We start from the raw sequence: 20,928 nt of genomic DNA on the forward strand, positions 1-20,928 counted from the left end.
TTCAAGACTTTTTATGAGGGTTTCTGCCTCTACCACTCTTTCAGGCAGTGAGCTCCAGATTCCCACCACCTTCTGGGTGAAAAGGATTTCCCCTCGAATCCCCTCTAAACTTCCTACCTCTTAGCCTAAATCTATGCCCCCTGGTTATGGACTCCTCAACCAGGGGGATTAGGGCGTTCCTATCCACTCTATCTAGACCCTTCATAATTTATACGCTTCAATTAGGTTATCCTTCAGTCTCCTCTGTTCCAAAGAAACAACCTTAGCCTAGCCAATCTTTCCTCAGTCCAGTCCAGACAACATCCTTTTAACTCTCCTTTGTACTCTCTCTGGTGCAATCATAGCTTTCCTATAGTGCCAGAATTGCATGCAGTCCTCCAGCTGTGAGTCAACTAGTGTTTTATACAGTTCCAGCATAACCTCCCAGCTCTTATATTCTGTGCCTCAGCTAATAAAGTCAAGTATCCTATATGCCTTTTTGGCAACCATATCTACTTGTTCAGCCACCTTCAGGGATCTGTGGACATGCATTCTAAGGTCCCTTTGTTCCTCTATACATCTCAATATCTGACCATTTATAGTGTATTCCTTTGCCTTGTTAGCTTTCCCAAATGCATTACCTCACACTTCTCTGGATTGAACTCCATTTGCCACTGTTCTGCCCACCTGACTAGTCCATTGATATCATGATCTTTCTGTTAATTTCCTGTTTGGCCCCAATTTTTGCTCAAATCTAAGGGACACAGACTTGAGCATATCTGATGCGCAGCTGGTTTAACCATCCATCATCAGATCTGGCGAGACCATATCAAGCACGATTGGGTCTCGCTCTTCTATCAAAACTAATTATTCCAGGATTTTTCAGGAAAGCAAAGATAATCTCTGGCTTTTTTTCTTCAGTACCAACCATTGTTAATTGTGCATCAGTTGTTTAATTATATGCAGGTGGAGGGTGTTAATTGGGGTCTTACTTGAGCACTTATAAGGATACACTTACTGAGATTTGTGGAGGTTTTGAGTGAGGCGCTAATTGTAATCCTTTTTACTCTGTACAATAAATGTGAAACTGAGTAAAGATAGGTTTCAGCATCATTCCACAACAAGCTTTCTGGAACTTAACCATCTCCTTAAATTCCTTTCCTCTGCCCCCTTCAATAATAAGTACAAGGAGCTTGTCGATATTTTGGTCATTTACGATTGAGACCATCCATTTATTTGTCTCACTTCCCCTTGTCCACCAAGCCAATTACAATCTGGGCTCCCCCCATTATAGCCTTGATAGCTACATCTTGAATTTCTCCTATCTCCCCTCATAACCTTTCTGAGCTCATTTTATCTATAATACCCACCTCCCTTAACCCAATTCCCACTGATTTTATTCTGCTCCCCAACCATTGTCTCAGGCTGAACCAGACTATTCCTGCGTCCTATTCAATGCCGAGCTGAGCTGCTGACCAATGTTCCCTTTAAAGTTTAGTTGCAGTGCACAACCTGTTTTATTTCGTGCATGGTCCCCTTAAAATTTTGTTGCATGGCTGCGCACACATGTTATTTATCTCATAGCAAGGCATGCCTGGTACTTTTCAGACTGCTGCACAACCCATATAAAAGGAGCAGTATGGATCCAAAATTGGCTAAGGGATGGGAAACAGAGGTGGGTGAATGACGACTGATTTTCAGACTGTAGGGGAGTATACAGTGATGTTCTTCAGGGTTCAGCGCATGGACCACTGCTGTTTTTGATATCTATTAATGACTTGAACGTGGGGTTACAGGGCAAAATTTGCTGATGGCGTAAACCTTGGAAGTGTAGCCAACGGTAAGGAAGGTAGTAGTAAACAGGAGGACGTAGACTGGCTGATGGAATGGGCAGACACATGACAGATGAAATTCAACACAAAAGTTTGAGGTGATACATTTTGCAAGAGGAGTCAGGAGAGACAGTACAAGCTAAATGGTACACTCCTAAAAGGGAGTGCAAGAACAGAAAGATCTGGGTTATTTGTGCACAAATCTTTATAGGTGGCAGGACAGGTTAAAAAAGCAGTTCATAAAGCATATGGGATCCTGACTTTATAGGGCATCTCGTGCAAAAGACAGGAAGTTATGCTAAACCCATATAAAATTCTAGTTTAGCCCCAACTGGAGTATTGTGCCCAATTCTGGGTACTACTCTTTAGGAAGGACGTGAAGACTTTGGAGACAGTACAGAAAAGATTTACAATAATGGTTCCAGGAATGAGGGATTACACTTGCATGGTTAGACTGGAGAAGCTGGGGTTGTTGTCTTTAGAGTGAAGAAAGCTAAGAGGGGATTTGATAGAGTTGTTTAAAATCATGAACATGGGAACAGCGGACTTAGCAGGAGTAGGCCATATGGCCCTTTGAGACTGCTTTGCCATTCGATAAGATCATGGCTGATCTGGTTGTGGTCTCAAGTCCATTTTCCTGTCTGCAACCCTGTCCCCCACCCCCAACCTTAACCCTTGACTCCCTTATCTGTCAAAAATCTATCTCTCAGCAGTGAATAAATTCAATGGCCCAGCCTCCATTGCTTTCTGGGGAAGAGAATTCCACAGACTGACGGCCTTCAGAGAAAAAATTTCTCCTCATCACCGTCTTAAAAGGGAGACCTCTTATTCTTAAACTGTGTCTCCTAGTTCTAATCTCCCCTGTAAGAGGAAATATCCTCCTGGTACCGATTCTATCAAGTCCCCTCAGGATCTTATATGTTTCAATGAGATCACCTCTCATTCTTCTAAACTTCAATTGGTATAGGCCCAACCTGTTCAACCTTTCCTCATAAGGTAAGCCTTTCATCCCCGGAATTAGTCGAGTGAACCTTCTGTGAACTGCTTCTAACGCAATTATATCGTTTTTCAAATAAGGAGACCAAAACAGTACACAGTACTCCAGATGTGGTCTTACCAAGGTCCTGTACAGCTGCAGTAAAACCTGCCTACTTTTATACTCAATTCCAGCATTTCATTTGCCTTCCTAATCACTTGTTGTACCGGCATACTAACCTTTAGTGATTCATGTACCAGGACACGCAGATCCCTCTGTACCACCGAGATCTACAATCTCTCTCCATTTAAATAGCATACTGCGTTTCTATTTTGCCTGCCAAAATGGACAAGTTCGCATTTCCCCCCATTATACTCCATCTGCCAAATCTTTTCCCACTCGCTTAACCCTATCTATATCCTTTTGTGGACTCTTTACCTCCTCTTGACAACTTGCCTTCCTTCCTGTCATCGGCAAATTTAGCTACCATATTTTTGCTCCCTTCATCCAAGTCATTGATATAAATTGTAAATAGTTGAGGCCCCAGCACTGATCCCCATGGCACTCCACTAGTTACAGCTTGCCAACCCGAAAAGACCCATTTATCCCTACTTGCTGCTTCCTGTTAGCTAATCAGTCCTTCATCCATGCTAATATGTTACCCCCTACACCATGTGCTGTTATATTGGATGGCACCTTATCAAATGCCTTTTGAAAATGGTTTAGAAAGAGTAAAAAAAGAGAAGCTGTTTCCAATGGCTGAATGGTCAATAACTAGAAGGCACAGATTTTAGATGATTGATAAAAGAACTAGAGTCGACCTAAAACTTTCTTGTGTAATAAGTGGTTAGGATTTGGAATGCACTATCTGATAGGGTCATGGAAACAGATTCAATAGTAACTTTCAAAAGAGAATTGGATAAATACTTGAAGGAGAAAAAATTGAAGGGATGTGGGAAAAGAGCAGGAGAGTGGGACTAACTGAATTGTTCTTCTAATAAGCTGGCACAGGCTGAGTGGCCTCCTTTTGCTCTGCAAAATTCTATGATATACTCCATCACAGACATTGCCTACCTGCACTTTTGTAACATCACCCGCTTCCACTTAGGCCTTAGTTAACTTGCCATTGAAACCCTCGGGTTAATGGGCAGGTAGTCTAATTGGCAGAATGTGACTAGTGGTGACCAGAAAGGATCTATGCTGGGGCCTCACTATTGACTGTATTTATTAACTACTAAGGTGATGGGATAGAAAGCCACATATCCCAATTTGCTGATAACACAGATAGGAAGTATTGTAAGCAGTGTAGATGAAAGCATAACATTACAAAGAGATATTGATAGATTAAGTGAATGGGAAAAACTGTAGAACATGGATTCCAATCCAGGCAAATGTGAGATCATCCACTTTAGACTTAAGGATAGAACAGGGTACTTTCTAAATGGGTTTTCTGAGGTACAAGATTAATCTCCACTTGGAGAGGCAGGGATTAATCAGGGATAGTCAGCATGGCTTTGTCAGGGGGAGATTGTGTCTGACTAACTTGATTGAATTTTTCGAGGCGGGGACTAGATGTGTAGATGAGGGTGAAGCAGTTGATGTAGTCTACATGGACTTCAGTAAGGCTTTTGATAAGGTCCTGCATGGGAGATTGGTTAAGAAGGTAGGACCCAGGGCAATTTGGAAATTGGATCCAAAATTGGCTTAGTGGCAGGAGGCAGAGGGTGATGGTCGAGGGTTGTTTTTGCGAGTGGAAGCCTGTGACCAGTGGTGTACCGCAGGGATCGGTGCTGGGACCCTTGCTGTTTGTAGTGTACATTAGTGATTTAGACATGAGTATAGGAGGTATGATAAGTAAGTTCGCAGATGACACGAAAATTGGTGGTGTAGTAAAGAGTGAGGAGGAAAGCCTTAGATTACAGGACGATATAGATGGGCTGGTAAGATGGATGGAGCAGTAGCAAATGGAATTTAATCCTGAGAAGTGTGAGGTGATGCATTTTGGGAGGACTAACAAGGCAAGGGAATATACAATGGATGGTAGGACCCTAGGAAATACAGAAGGGCAGAGGGATCTTGGTGTACTTGTCCATAGATCACTGAAGACAGCAGCACAAGTAGATAAGTTGGTTAGGAAGGCATATGGGATACTTGCCTTTATTAGCCGAGGCATCGAATATAAGAGCAGGGAGGTTATGATGGAGCTGTATAAAACGCTAGTTAGGCCACAGCTGGACTACTGTGTAAGCTTCTGGTCACCACACTATAGGAAGGATGTGATTGCACTGGAGAGGATGCAGAGGAGATTCACCAGGATGTTGCCTGGGCTGGAGCATTTCAGCTATGAAGAGAGACTGAAAAGGCTGGGGTTGTTTTCCTTGGAGCAGAGAAGGCTGAGAGGGGACATGATTGAGGTATACAACATTGAGGGGCATTGATAGGTTAGATAGGAAGAAACTTTTTCCCTTAGCGGAAGGGTCAGTAATCAGGGAGCTTAGATTTAAGGTAAGGGGCAGGAGGTTTAGAGGGGATTTGAGGGAAAAAAAATTCTTCCAGAGGGTTGTTGGAATCTGGAAAGCACTGCCTGAAGGGGTGGCAGAGGCAGGAACCCTCACAACATTTAAGAAGTATTTAGATGAGCACTTGAAACGCCATAGCATAGGCTACGGGCCAAGTGCTGGGAAGTGGGATTAGAATAGTTAGGTGCTTGATGGCCAGCACAGACATGATGGGCCGAAGGGCCTGTTTGTGTTGTATGACCCTAAATGGTGAAAAGCTAGAAACAGCAGAGGTCCAAAGAGACTTGAGGGTCCAGATACATAGATAATTAAAATGTCATGAACCATAGAAAAGTTATGGCACAGAAAGAGGTCATTCAGCCCATCAGGTCTGCACTAGCTGAAAAAACTAGCCGCCCATTCAAATCCCACCTTACAGCACCTGGTCCGTAGCCTTGCATGTTACAGCACTTAAGGTGCAGGTCCAGGTACCTTTTAAATGAGTTGAGGCTTTCTGCCTCTACCACTGATCTAGGCGACGAATTCCAGACACCCACCACCCTCTGGGTGAAAAAGTTTTTCCTCATGTCCCCTCTAATCCTTCCACCAATCACCTTAAATCGGTGCCGTCTAGTAATTGACCTCTCCACTAGGGGAAACAGGTCCTTCCTGTCTGCTCTATCTAGGCCCCTCATAATTTTGTACACCTCAGTTAAGTCACCCCTCAGCCTCCTCTGTTTGAAGGGAAACAACCCTAGCCTATCCAATCTTTCCTCATCGCTGCAATTTTCAAGCCCTGGTAATGTTCTTGTAAATCTGCTCTGCACTGTCTCCAGAACAATTATGTCCTTCCTGTAATGTGGTGATTAGAACTGTACGCAGTATTCCAGCTGTGGCCTAACCAGCGTTTTATACAGTTCCAGCATTACATCCTGCTTTTGTATTCTATACCTCGGCCAATAAAGGAATGCATTACATATGCCTCCTTCACCACTTTATCTACCTGTCCTGCCACCTTCAGGGACCTGTGGACATGCACTCCAAGCTCTCTTCCTCTACCCCTCTCAATATTCTCCTGTTTATTGTGTATTCCCTTGCTTTGCTTGCCCTCCCCAAATGCATTATCTCACACTTCTCCGGATTGAATTCCATTTGCCACTTTTCTGCCCATTCAACCAAACCATTGACATTATTCTGGAATCTACGGCTGTCCTCTTCACTATCAGCTACATGGCCAATTTTTGTGTCATCAGCAAATTTCCCAATCATGCCTCCCACATTTAAGACCAAATCATTAATATATACCACAAACAGCAAGGGACCCAACACTGAGCCCCGTGGAACACTATTGGAAACTGTTTTCCATTCACAAAACATTACCCTTAGGGGAATCATGTTTAGCCAATTTATTGGAGTTCTTTGAAGAAGTAACATGTGCTGTGGATAAAGGGGAACCGGTGGATGTATTGTACTTAGATTTCAGAAGGCATTTGATAAGGTGCCACATCAAAGGTTATTGTGGAAAATAAAAGCTCATGGTGTAGGGGGTAACATTTTGGCATGGATAGAAGATTGGCTAGCTAACAGGAAACAGTAGGCATAAATGGGTCATTTTCTGGTTGGCAAGATGTAACGAACAGTGCTGATGCCTCAACATTTTACAATTTATATAACTGACTTGGATGAAGGGCCCAAAGGTATGGTTGCTAAATTTGCTGATGACACAAAGATAGGTAGGAAAGTAAGTTGTGAAGAAGACATAAGGAGGCTACAAAGGGATATAGATAGGTTAAGTGAGTGGGTAAAGATCTGACAAATGGAGTATAATGTGGGAAAATGTGAAATTGTCCATTTTGGCAGGAAGAATAAAAAAGAAGCATATTATCTAAATGGTGAGAGATTGCAGAGCTCTGAGATGCAGATGGATCTGGGTGTCCGAGTGCATGAATCACAAAAGGTTAATATGCAGGTCTTTTTCTTGTCTTTTGGGCCTCCTTATCTCGAGAGACAATGGATACGCGCCTGGAGGTGGTCAGTGGTTTGTGAAGCAGCGCCTGGAGTGGCTATAAAGGCCAATTCTGGAGTGACAGGCTCTTCCACAGGTGCTGCAGAGAAATTTGTTTGTTGGGGCTGTTGCACAGTTGGCTCTCCCCTTGCGCCTCTGTCTTTTTTCCTGCCAACTACTAAGTCTCTTCGACTCGCCACAATTTAGCCCTGTCTTTATGGCTGCCCGCCAGCTCTGGCGAATGCTGGCAACTGACTCCCACGACTTGTGATCAATGTCACACGATTTCATGTCGCGTTTGCAGACGTCTTTATAACGGAGACATGGACGGCCGGTGGGTCTGATACCAGTGGCGAGCTCACTGTACAATGTGTCTTTGGGGATCCTGCCATCTTCCATGCGGCTCACATGGCCAAGCCATCTCAAGCGCCGCTGACTCAGTAGTGTGTATAAGCTGGGGGTGTTGGCCGCTTCAAGGACTTCTGTGTTGGAGATATAGTCCTGCCACCTGATGCCAAGTATTCTCCGAAGGCAGCGAAGATGGAATGAATTGAGACGTCGCTCTTGGCTGGCATACGTTGTCCAGGCCTCGCTGCCGTAGAGCAAGGTACTGAGGACACAGGCCTGATACACTCGGATTTTTGTGTTCCGTGTCAGTGCGCCATTTTCCCACACTCTCTTGGCCAGTCTGGACATAGCAGTGGAAGCCTTACCCATGCGCTTGTTGATTTCTGCATCTAGAGACAGGTTACTGGTGATAGTTGAGCCTAGGTAGGTGAACTCTTGAACCACTTCCAGAGCGTGGTCGCCAATATTGATGGATGGAGCATTTCTGACATCCTGCCCCATGATGTTCGTTTTCTTGAGGCTGATGGTTAGGCCAAATTCATTGCAGGCAGACGCAAACCTGTCGATGAGACTCTGCAGGCATTCTTCAGTGTGAGATGTTAAAGCAGCATCGTCAGCAAAGAGGAGTTCTCTGATGAGGACTTTCCGTACTTTGGACTTCGCTCTTAGACGGGCAAGGTTGAACAACCTGCCCCCTGATCTTGTGTGGAGGAAAATTCCTTCTTCAGAGGATTTGAACGCATGTGAAAGCAGCAGGGAGAAGAAAATCCCAAAAAGTGTGGGTGCGAGAACACAGCCCTGTTTCACACCACTCAGGATAGGAAAGGGCTCTGATGAGGAGCCACCATGTTGAATTGTGCCTTTCATATTGTCATGGAATGAGGTGATGATATTTAGTAGCTTTGGTGGACATCCGATCTTTTCTAGTAGTCTGAAGAGACCACGTCTGCTGACGAGGTCAAAGGCTTTGGTGAGATCAATGAAAGCAATGTAGAGGGGCATCTGTTGTTCACGGCATTTCTCCTGTATCTGACGAAGGGAGAACAGCATGTCAATAGTCGATCTCTCTGCACGAAAGCCACACTGTGCCTCAGGGTAGACGCGCTCGGCCAGCTTCTGGAGCCTGTTCAGAGCGACTCGAGCAAAGACTTTCCCCACTATGCTGAGCAGGGAGATTCCACGGTAGTTGTTGCAGTCACCGCGGTTACCTTTGTTTTTATAGAGGGTGATGATGTTGGCATCGCGCATGTCCTGGGGTACTGCTCCCTCGTCCCAGCACAGGCATAGCAGTTCATGTAGTGCTGAGAGTATAGCAGGCTTGGCACTCTTGATTATTTCAGGGGTAATGCTGTCCTTCCCAGGGGCTTTTCCGCTGGCTAGGGAATCAATGGCATCACTGAGTTCCGATTTGGTTGGCTGTATGTCCAGCTCATCCATGACTGGTAGAGGATGGGCTGCATTGAGGGCAGTCTCAGTGACAGCATTCTCCCTGGAGTACAGTTCTAGGTAGTGCTCAACCCAGCGGTCCATCTGTTTGCAGGTACAGCAAGTAATTAGGAAGGCGAAGAGAATGTTGTCATTTATTGCGAGGGGAATTGATATAAAAGTAGTGAGTTATGCTTCAGCTATACAGGGCATTGGTGAGACCACATCTGGAGTACTGTGTACAGTACTGGTCTTATTGAAGCAAGGATTTAAATACGTTGAAACATTGAGAGAAGGTTTACTAGGCTGATACCTGAAATGGGCGGGTTGTCTTATGAAGGAAGGTTGGACAGGCTAGGCTTGTATCCGCTGGAGTTTAGAAGAGTAAGACGTGACTTGGTTAAGACATATAAGATTCTGAGGAATTTTGAAGGATGGATGTGGAAAGGATGTTTAATCCTGTAGGAGAATCTAGAACTACGGGTCACTGTTTAAAAATAAGGGGTTGCCCATTTAAGACAGAGATGAGAATTTTTTTCTCTGAGGGTTGTGAGTCTTTGGAATTCTCTTCCTCAAAAAGCGGTGGAAGCAGAGTCTTTGAATATTTTTAAGGCAGAGGTAAATAGATTCTTGATGAGCAAGGGGGTGAAAGGTTATTGGGGGTAGGCAGGAATGTGGAGTTGAAGTTACAATTAGATCAGCCATGATTTTATTGAATGGCGGAGCAGGCTCGAGGGGCCAAGTGGCCTACTCCTGCTCCTAATTCGTATGTTCGTATGTTTCCTGTCACTGAGCCAATTTTGGATCTAACCTGCCACATTCCCCTGTATCCCATGGGATTTCATTTTATTGACCAGTCTGCCATGCCAAATGCCTTACTAAAATCCATGCAGACAACATCCACTGCACTGCCCTCATCAATCCTGCTTGTTACTTCCTCAAAGAATTCTATTAAGTTTGTAAGTCAAGACCTACTCTTCACAAATCCATGCTGACTTCCCTTGATTAATCTGTGCCTTTCTAAGTGACAGTTTATCCTATCTCTCAGAATTGATTCTAATAATTTGCCCACCACAGAGGTCAGACTGACCAGCCCCTTATTATTTGGCCTGTCCTTCACACCCTTTTTAAACAATGGTACAACGTTTGTAGACCTCCAATTCTTGGGTAACTTGCCTGTATCTGATGAGGATTTGAAAATGATCGTTAGAGCATCCACTATTTCCTCCCTTGTTTCCCTTAACAGCCTGGGATACAATCCATCTGGTCTTGGTAATTTATCCACTCTCAAGGATGTCCGACCCTCCTGTACTTCCCCTCTCATTATGCGTATCGTATCTAATATTTCACACTCCTCTTTTAAATACAATGTCTGCATCATTCTTCTCCTTTGTGAAGACAGAGACAAAGTACTCATTAAGAACCCTTCCCATATCTTCTGCATCCACGCATAGGTTACCTTGTACATCCCTGATAGGCTCTACCTTTTTCTTAGTTATCCTCTTGCTTTTACTGTACTGATAAAACATCTTTGGGTGTTCCTTTTATTTTACTTGCCAATATTTTTTCATATCCTCTCTTTGCTTTCCTAATTTCCTTTTTTACTTCACCCCTGCACCACCTATACTCCTATATACTACTCCACCTATATACTAGGCTTTCTCAACTATTAAGATTTTTGTGACTGTCATAAGCTTTCTTTTTCTGCTTTATCTTGCCTTGTATGTTTCTAGATAACCAGGGGGCTCGAAGTTTGGCAGTACTCCCTTTTTCTTTCTGGGGACATGTCTACACTGTTCCTGTAGAATCTCGCTTTTTGGGAACTATATTCTGTGTCTATCCCTGTACTGTACCTGCCCTGGGAGTGTTTGATGGGGACAACGTCGAGGGAGCTTTACACTATATTGAACCCCTGCCGTACCTGCCACTGATTTTCCTTCAAATAGCTGTATCCAGTCCACTTTTGCCAGATCACCTCTTAGCTTCGTACCATTTGTCTTCCCCCAATTTAGAACTTTTACTCCTGTTCTATCTTTGTCCTTTTCCTTAATAATGCTAAATCTAACTGTATTATGGTCACTATCTCCAAGATAGTCACCCAGTGCCACTTCATCCACTTGTCCAGCTTCATTTGCTAAGACTAAATCTAGAATTGTGCTCCCTCTCGTTGGGCTTGTTGAGTGCTGGCTAAAAAGGTTGTCTTGAATGCAGTTCCCTCTGTGCCCTTCATGCTCTTTGGATCCCAGTTGATACTACGGTAGTTGAAATTCCCAACTATTATTGCCCTATTGTTTTTGCACTCAGAAATTTGAGTACATATTTATTCTTCTCTCTCTCTCTCACTATTTGGGGGTCTATAATACACTGCTAGTAGTGTGGCTGCCCCTTTTTTATTTTTGAGCTCAATCCAAATGGCCTCATTTAATGATTCATTTAGCATATCATGCCTCCTCACAGCTGTAATTGATTCTTTAACTAATCATGCTACACCCCCTCCTTTTTTTATCCCCCTCTATCCTGCCTGAAAACTCTATATCCAGGGATGTTGAGCTGCCATTTGTGTCCCTCTTTAAGCCAAGTTTCCATTATAGCAATGATATCATGCTGCCATGTGTCTATCTGTGCCCTCAGCTCATTGGCTTTATTTGCTATACTCTTTGCATTTAAATAAATACCTTTTAACACTGCCAAATTCCTGTGCTGTACAGTTTTTAACCTTTGCTTCTTCTGTGAATAGGTACAAACATGTTTTCATGCTCTGCCTTTCCACCTCCCTCTCTTCAACTCCCTTCTTGTCCTTAAAAAAAAATCCATCTCTTGATCAACCTTTTATTCATCCCTCTTGATATCTGCACCATTGGCTCAGCACATTTTTGCATGATTATGTCTGCGTGAGGTGCCTCTGGGTGTTTTTTGTATGAATGGCATAATATAAATGAAAGTTATTAATAATGAAGATGAAGAGCAGCAAAGACAGGCATTGGCAGATTAAGTTATAAAATACCAACAGTATTTAGTTCTTAAGAGGAACCGATGATTTTGGGAGAAGTCTGAAATTTCCATATAAACTTGTGTGTAAGATAAGAATGTACCTTGCTTCCAAAGTGCAGAAAACTTGAAATGACCTGTAGTGTGATAAACATACACTATAGTAGCTTATTTCTTTTTGTACTTTTATGCACATCAAGGTAATGATATTCCTGAGGAATGAAACCCTTCAATTTCAGGGATCCACCCTCAGATTGAACACTATTAGGTCAGGTCTAAAAGCTCATTTCATTTGAAATAATTCATGTATGGCTACTTCAGTTACAAGTATAATTCTTAATTGCAGTACTAGCTGAAGAAAAAAGCTGCATTGTCTGAAGAATTCAAGGTATCTTGTCATTATGTCTCATGGCAAAATTCCAGTGAACATGTTGCAGTAAAAATTGATTTGATTGCAAGTGAAACGTTTTAATATTTTTAAGCAGCTGGTGACACAGTATGCTGAACAGTGAAGGGAGCCTCTTCACTGCTCCATAAACCTTTCACATAGAAGGGTTGTAAATCTTATTGGTTCATTCGTTACAGCCTGAATTGAACACGTAATGACTTACCATTTATATCCCAAAAGGTGTATTATTTCTGATTATGTCCTTGTTTTTTTTTTTGTTATCTTTCAGGAATGCAGTGATGGAGTAACACATCCTGTAACACTAACTGAACTCAGAACATATAATGACAGTGAACTTGCAGTTGAGCTGACAAATGCATTGAGGCGGTGAGTAGAGTTTTCATGAGATGAATCTATGATTTCAGAAACATTAAATCATGTCATACTTTTTAACAGCAATGATTTACTTTACTATTTAGATTTTTGTCATAATTCTGTCACAGTAGGATGAATCATTCTCAAGACAGATTTGCAGTATGCACGCAAGCATTTTCACACTGTATTCCGGAGTATTTCTTGTAATTAACTGTTTAAAAAAAACATTTGATCACACATGTTGAATTGCTAAAAGTAAAGCAAAGCAAACAAATGCTTAGAAATCAATTTTTAAGTTTTGTTCTTTATTTTTACTTTTGTTTCTACTAACTTTTTTGTCCATGGAGAGGAAATCGCTGCAGCATTTTTGCTCCTCCATGTGACACAATTTCCTCCCACAAAACCCTTCTGGAATTCTGTCCCATTTGCTTAAAAATACATTGGAACTCCATTTAAATTACCTTTTATGATCTAACAAAAAAGAAAGCATCAAATTGTGCAGCCAAACAGAACAGTGTTCCTCAAGTCACAATGTGTAGGTGCCCAAGCCAAATACTAGAATTCAGCTACAATGTGTTTGGATATTTTTTTTTGCCTACCTTTTGGAGCAAAAATTGTTGCTGTTCTATATTCCTCAAATTTTGGACAACAAAATATATGCTTCTTATCCTAAGCCTCGAAAGACATATTTGCTATGCCTAATATAGATATAATTTATTCTTATTCTATACTACATGTGTAAATTAGGTTAATTAGAAAGATTTACCCAAAGCTCAACTGCTCACAGAGTACCTGCAGTAAATGGTCCAGTATTAAACATTTGGGTACTTTGAACTTAGCTTCAAGGTATGATGATGCATTATTAATTTTCTTAACAGAACAATAATATAACAAATTTCAAACCAGCCAACTGTACCTTCAGGTTTGGTTATACTTCTGGAGCTCTGGATCCGTGTTATACGAGATGGAGGATATAGAAAGTGTGCAATATAATGAAGCACTATAATTACATATTTAACACCAAAATCCACAAAGCTAACAAATGTTAATAGTGTTTGGCTGAACATGTAATATTGGATTCTGCAGATACTGACTCAATTATGTTTTCAGTCTCTCCATGTTTCTGTCTTCCTCAAAAATCTCTACTGTGTTGCAGTTCCATCTAATTTTAAATTCCTAAAACTCTTTTTAATTCACTGAAAATAGTCTGCTGCCAGTCAGTTATCAGTAATGCCATATTAATGCTCATAAGATTTTTAAAGGTCTGTGTGCCTAAATTGCAAATATTGAACTGTTCTTTAGCTAAATTAGCAGCACACAAAATTTCTATTAATTTCTTATAGTTATGTTTTTAGGTATTGTTTTAGAGAACTGATGTTAATAAGCCAGCAGCATCATGCCAGTCCTGCTAACTGCATGGATATTAATATTCTGTTTAGTATTCCAAATGTGTGTTGGATTTGCATATAATTTTTGCTGCATCGATTGCCAGGAATTCTAAATAACATGAATTCAGCAAGCTTGCATGGACTGCATTTGGTTGAGCCACATCAGACCTTATTCTGAGATGAGCCAAGTCAAATTCCATGATGTGCATTGTTTATTTTTTAATTGCTATTCACAGCAAGCAGTGCAAGCAGGCGGAGGAAGGAAATACTGTGTGGGTATGCAAGGAAGGGAGGGGGCAGACGTTTTTCACTTGCTAGCAATACAGACTGCTAGGTAATAAAATTGGTTTGATTTGAATTGCATTCTGCAAAGCAGACTTGTGTCATTTGTTTGAAAGTTGGTTGTGGTATGACCCCCGCTGGCTGGTTGAAATTTACATGCATTGTTACATGATTGTTCAGTTACTGAGTTAAGAAAATGAATATCATAATGTCTTGAAACTAAAGTCAAATGTTTAAAGTTTTGGTATACTGTATCTGAGAAATTTTGTGTTAGAAATTGTTAGAGTAGTTATAGAAGAACAAAGAACAGTACAGCACAGGAACAGGCCATTCGGCCCTCCAAGCCTGCGCCAATCTTGATGCCTGCCTAAACTAAAACCTTCTGCACTTCCGGGGTCCGTATCCCTCTATTCCCATCCTATTCATGTATTTGTCAAGATGCCTCTTAAACGTCTCTGTGGTACCTGCTTCCACCACCTCCCCCGGCAACAAGTTCCAGGCACTCTCCACCCTCTGTGTAAAAAAACCTGCCTGGCACATCCCCTGTAAACTTTGCCCCTCTCACCTTAAACCTATGTCCCCGAGCAACTGACTCTTCCACCCTGGGAAAAAGCTTCTGACTATCCACTCTGTCCATGCCGTTTATAACTTTGTAAACCTCTATCATGTCGCCGCTCCACCTCCGTCGTTCCAGTGAAAACAATCCTAGTTTTTCCAACCTCTCCTCATAGCTAATGCCCTCCAGACCAGGCAACATCCTGGTAAACCTCTTCTGTACCCTCTCCAAAGCCTCCATGTCCTTCTGGTAGTGTGGCGACCAGAATTGCACGCAATATCCTAAGTGTGGCCTAACTAAAGTTCTGTACAGCTGCAGCATGACTTGCCTATTTTTATACTCTATGCCCCGACCGATGAAGGCAAGCATGCCGTGTGCCTTCTTGACTACCTTATCCACCTGCGTTGCCACTTTCAGTGACCTGTGGACCTGTAAGCCCAGATCTCTCTGCCTGTCAATACTCCTAAGGGTTCTGCCATTTACTGTATACTTCCCACCTGCATTAGACCTTCCAAAATGCATTACCGCACATTTGTCCGAATTAAACTCCATCTGCCATTTCTCCGCCCAAGTCTCCAATCGATCTATATCCTGCTGTATCCTCTGATAGTGCTCATCACTGTCTGCAACTCCACCAACCTTTGTGTCGTCCGCAAACTTACTAATCAGACCAGCTACATTTTCCTCCAGATCATTTATATATTCTACAAACAGCAAAGGTCCCAGCACTGATCCCTGCGGAACGCCACTAGTCACATCCCTCCATTCAGAAAAACACCCTTCCACTCCTACCCTCTGTCTTCTATGACCGAGCCAGTTCTGTATCCATCTTGCCAGCTCCCCTCTGATCCCATGTGACTTCACCTTTTGTATCCGTCTGCCATGAGGTTCCTTGTCAAAGGCTTTACTGAAGTCCATATAGATAACATCCACTGCCCTTCCTTCATCAATCATCTTTGTCACTTCCTCAAAAATCTCAATCAAATTAGTGAGACATGACCTCCCCTTCACAAAACCATGCTGCCTCTCGCTAATAAGTCCATTTGTTTCCAAATGGGAGTAAATCCTGTCCCGAAGAATCCTCTCTAATAATTTCCCGACCACTGATGTAAGGCTCACCGGCCTATAATTTCCTGGATTATCCTTGCTACCCTTCTTAAACAAAGGAACAACATTGGCTATTCTCCAGTCCTCTGGGACCTCACCTGTAGCCAATGAGGATGCAAAGATTTCTGTCAAGGCCCCAGCAATTTCTTCCCTTGCCTCCCTCAGTATTCTCGGGTAGATCCCATCAGGCCCTGGGGACTTATCTACCTTAATGCTTTGCAAGACACCCAACACTTCCTCCTTTTTGATAATGAGATGACTGAGACTATCTACACTTCCTTCCCTATGCTCATCATCCACCAAGTCCTTCTCCTTGGTGAATACTGATGCAAAGTACTCATTTAGTACCTCGCCCATTTCCTCTGACTCCACACATAGATTACCTTCTCTGTCCTTGAGTGGGCCAACCCTTTCCCTGGTTACCCTCTTGCTCTTTATATACGTATAAATGCCTTGGGATTTTCCTTAATCCTGTTTGCCGATGACTTCTCATAACCCCTTTTAGCCCTCCTGACTCCTTGCTTAAGTTCCTTCCTACTGTCTTTATATTCCTCAAGGGATTCGTCTGTTCCTAGCCTTCCAGCCCTTACGAATGCTTCCTTTTTCTTTTTGACGAGGCTCACAATATCCCGCGTTATCCAAGGTTCTCGAAACTTGCCAAACTTATCCTTCTTCCTCACAGGAACATGCTGGTCCTGGATGCTAATCAACTGACATTTGAAAGACTCCCACATGTCAGATGTTGATTTACCCTCAAACAGCCGCCCCCAATCGAAATTCTTCAGTACCTGCCTAATATTGTTATAATTAGCCTTCCCCTAATTTAGCACCTTCACCCGAGGACTACTTATCCTTATCCACAAGTACCTTAAAACTTATGGAATTATGGTCACTGTTCCCGAAATGCTCCCCTACTGAAACTTCGACCACCTGGCTGGGCTCATTCCCCAATACCAGGTCCAGTACTTCCCCATCCCTAGTTGGCCTATCTACGTATTGTTTCAAGAAGCCCTCCTGGATGCTCCTTACAAATTCTGCCCCATCCAAGCCCCTAGCACTCAGTGAGTCCCAGTCAATATAGGGGAAGTTAAAATCACCCACCATTACAACCCTGTTACCTTTACATCTTTCCAAAATCTGTCCACATATCTGCTCCTCTACCTCCCGCTGGCTGTTGGGAGGCCTGTAGTAAACCGCAAACATCGTGACTGCATCCTTCCTATTCCTGAGCTCCACACATATCGCCTCACTGCATGACCCCTCCGAGGTGTCCTCCCGCAGTACAGCTGTGATATTCTCCTTAACCAGTAATGCAACTCCCCCACCCCTTTTACATCCCCCTCTATCCCGCCTGAAGCTTCTAAATCCTGGAACATTTAGTGCCAATCCTGTCTTTCCCTCAACCAAGTCTCTGTAATAGCAACAACATCATAGTTCCAAGTACTAATCCAAGCTCTAAGTTCATCTGCCTTACCTGTTATACTACTTGCATTGAAACAAATGCACTTCAGACCACCAGTCCCTCTGTTCTCCGCAACATCTCCCTGCATGCTCTTCCTCTTAGTCTTACTGGCCTTATTTACTAGTTCCCCTTTTATTTCACTTGCTGTCCTACTGCTCTGGTTCCCACCCCCCTGCCACACTAGTTTAAACCCTCCCGAGTGACGCTAGCAAACCTCGCAGCCAAGATATTTGTGCCCCTCCAGTTTAGATGCAACCCGTCCTTCTTGTACAGGTCCCATCTGTCCCTGAAGAGATCCCAATGGTCCAGATATCTGAAACCCTCCCTTCTACACCAGCTGTTCAGCCACGTGTTTAGCTGCACTATCTTCCTATTTCTAGCCTCACTGGCATGTGGCACAGGGAGTAATTCCGAGATTACAACCCTAGAGGTCCTGTTTTTTAACTTTCTACCTAACTCCCTAAACTCCCCCTGCAGGACCTCAAGACTCTTCCTGCCTATGTCGTTTGTTCCGATGTGTACCACAACCTGTGGCTGTTCACCCTCCCCCTTCGGAATGCCCCCTGTCCATTCAGAGACATCCTTGACCCTGACACCAGGGAGGCAACATACCACCCTGGAGTCTCTTTCACGTCCACAGAAGCGCCTATCTCTGCCCCTGACTATAGAGTCCCCTATAACTATTGCTCTTCTGCGCTTTGTCCCTCCCTGCTGAACAACAGTGCCTGCCGTGGTGCCACTGCTCTGGCTGCTGCTGTTTTCCCCGGATAGGCCATCCCCCCCAACAGTATCCAAAACGGTATACTTGTTCGAGAGGGGGATAGCCACAGGGGATTCCTGCACTGACTGCCTGCCCCTTCTAGCGGTCACCCATCTGTCTGCCTGCACCTTGGGTGTAACCACATCTCTAAAACTCCTGTCTATGACACTTTCTGCCACTTGCATGCTCCTAAGTGCATCCAGTTGCCGCTCCAACCGATCCATGCAGTCTGTGAGGAGCTGCAACTGGGTACACTTCCTGCAGATGTAGTCCTCCGGAACGCTGGAAGCATCACGGACTTCCCACATCTCACAGGTGAAGCACTTCACCCCTCTAACTGTCATTTCTAGCACTAATTAGTTAATTGATATAAAATAAAATAAAAAAGTTTGATTCTGGAAAATACTAGAATACTTGGAACTCGCTGCCTGGAAGGGTGGAACAGGAGATGATCAATGATTTCCAAAGGAAATTGGATGGGCGCTTGAAGGAAATAAACTTGCAGTACTATGGGGATAGAGTAGGGGAATGGAACTGACTGGATTACTCTCCAGAGAGCCAGCTTAGACTCGATGGGCTAAATAGCTGCCTCCTGTGCCGTTATAACTCCATGGGCTGGATTTTGTGTTAGAGGCGGGGCTTCCTGGCGCTTGGCCAAAAAGGTGAGGTTTGTGTACCCTCAGAGCGATCCTCCAATCTTTTTAAATCAAAATTTCAGGAGTCGGGATCCTCGTCACTTTAAAGATGGGGATCCCGCCTCCAGGAGCTGCTGGTAAATCAGAGGGCCGGCAGCTCAGGGGCATTGGAAGTGACAACGGAGTGGTGGCCACTGCCAGTACTGCAGAGGCCTTGGACCCAGGCTCAGCACTGGAACCTGAATCCAAGCTGTGAGGCGGGGTCGCTGGGGCCAGTCCAGAGGTCCCGGTGAGGGGTGGTGGTTGTGCAGTCTGGGGGAAGCGGGTAAACTGGCTTACGGCAGGGGTCATCCGTGGGCCACCGATTGCCCACGAAGGAGGGACCCCCCACCCCGAGCCCACAGGGAGGGTGCCTAGTTTTACAAGGCGTCCTCCCCCTGTGGCGGAGGCCCCCCAGCTGCTGGTAAGATTCCAGCGGCAGAGGGAAGAGGCCCTTAATTGGTCGTTAAAGCGCCACTTTAGGGCCTCAATTGGCTTCTGGGTGGAAGGCCATTGTAGGCCTATCTCGCCCCCGGGAAGATCGCATGGCGACAGGGAGATGGCGGGCCCTCCGACCGCCACCCGTCGTGATACTCTGTGCCCCTTTCTCTCCCCCCCACTGCCTCTGACCCTGCCTCAGGAAGCCACATAAAATCCTGGCCTATGACTCAACTGAAAAGTGGATAAATCACCAGGCTCCGATAGCAGAGGTTTTGACCACAGTATTTCAATCCTTAAATATATAAATTGTGCCTGGGATTGCTTGGTATAGAGGAAACAAAGGTTTGGGTTTAATGGGTTTTGCTGATATTTAAGAAGAGCTGAAAGTGGTGTACCCCGAAACAGGAGGGACAGTACTGAGTCCATCTCTGTTCTCTTTATCTAGTTAATTTGAACTTGGAAAATGTGGACAATATCGATGCTTGCTTATGATACAATAGTAGGGGGTTTGGCAAACAATAAAGAGACCTGTTAGAGACTTCAGAAGGACAATGAGAGACTTATGAATGAGCAGATACAATTTGGCATGGAAAGTTATGAACCAATGTACTTTGGGATGAAGGACAAGACATTCAGGCTTGTACTGTTAAGTGGCAAATAACATTCGTGCCACACAAGTGCGAGGCAATGATGATCTCCAACAAGAAGGAATCTAATCATCTCCCACTTGACATTCAATGGCATTACCATCGCTGAATCCTCCACTATCAACAACCTGGGGTTACTATTGACCAGGAACTGAACTGGACCAGCCACATAAATACTGTGGCTACAAGAGCAGGTCAGAGTCTGGGAATTCTGCAATGAATAACACACCTCCTGACTCCCCAAAACCTGTCCTCCATCTACAAGGCACAAGTCAGGAGTGTGGTGGAATACTCGGCACTTGCCTAGATATGTGCCGCTCCAACAACACTCAGGAAGCTTGACACCATCCAAGACAAAGCAGCCCCCTGGATCGGCACCCCATCCGCCACCTTAAACATTTACTCCCTCCACCACCGAGCACAGTGGCAGCAGTGTGCATCATATACAAGATGCACTGCAGCAACTCAGCACACCTCCTTCAACAGCACCTTCCAAACCCACGAGCTCTTCCACCTGGAAGGAGAAGGACAACAGACGCATGGGAACACCACTATCTAGAAGTTCTTCTCCAAGCCACGCGCCATCCTGACTCAGAATTATATCACCCTTTCTTCACTGTCAAAATCCTTGAATTCCCTCCTTAACATCACTGTGGGTGTACCTACACCAAATGGGCTGCAGCGGTTCAAGAAAGCAGCTCATCACCGCCTTCTCGAGGGCATGTTTAGGGAAGAAATTCCAGAGCATCGAACCTGGCCAACTGAAGGTGCAAAAGGTAATGGGATGCACAAGAGGC

General features: G+C 44.0%; 1 protein-coding gene across 3 annotated transcripts in view; it reads left to right on the forward strand.

Moving 5' to 3' along the window:
- mcc (MCC regulator of WNT signaling pathway) overlaps positions 1–20,928 on the forward strand; it is a 238,146-nt gene that overhangs the window by 204,678 nt on the left and 12,540 nt on the right. For all 3 annotated transcript variants that reach the window (XM_068029851.1, XM_068029852.1, XM_068029853.1), the window contains one exon: positions 12,729–12,826. In XM_068029851.1, the coding sequence (XP_067885952.1) occupies positions 12,729–12,826 (98 nt within the window). The remainder of the gene's footprint in view (positions 1–12,728; positions 12,827–20,928) is intronic.

This window comes from Heterodontus francisci, chromosome 4, assembly GCF_036365525.1.
Source record: "Heterodontus francisci isolate sHetFra1 chromosome 4, sHetFra1.hap1, whole genome shotgun sequence".
Lineage (NCBI taxonomy): Eukaryota > Metazoa > Chordata > Chondrichthyes > Heterodontiformes > Heterodontidae > Heterodontus > Heterodontus francisci.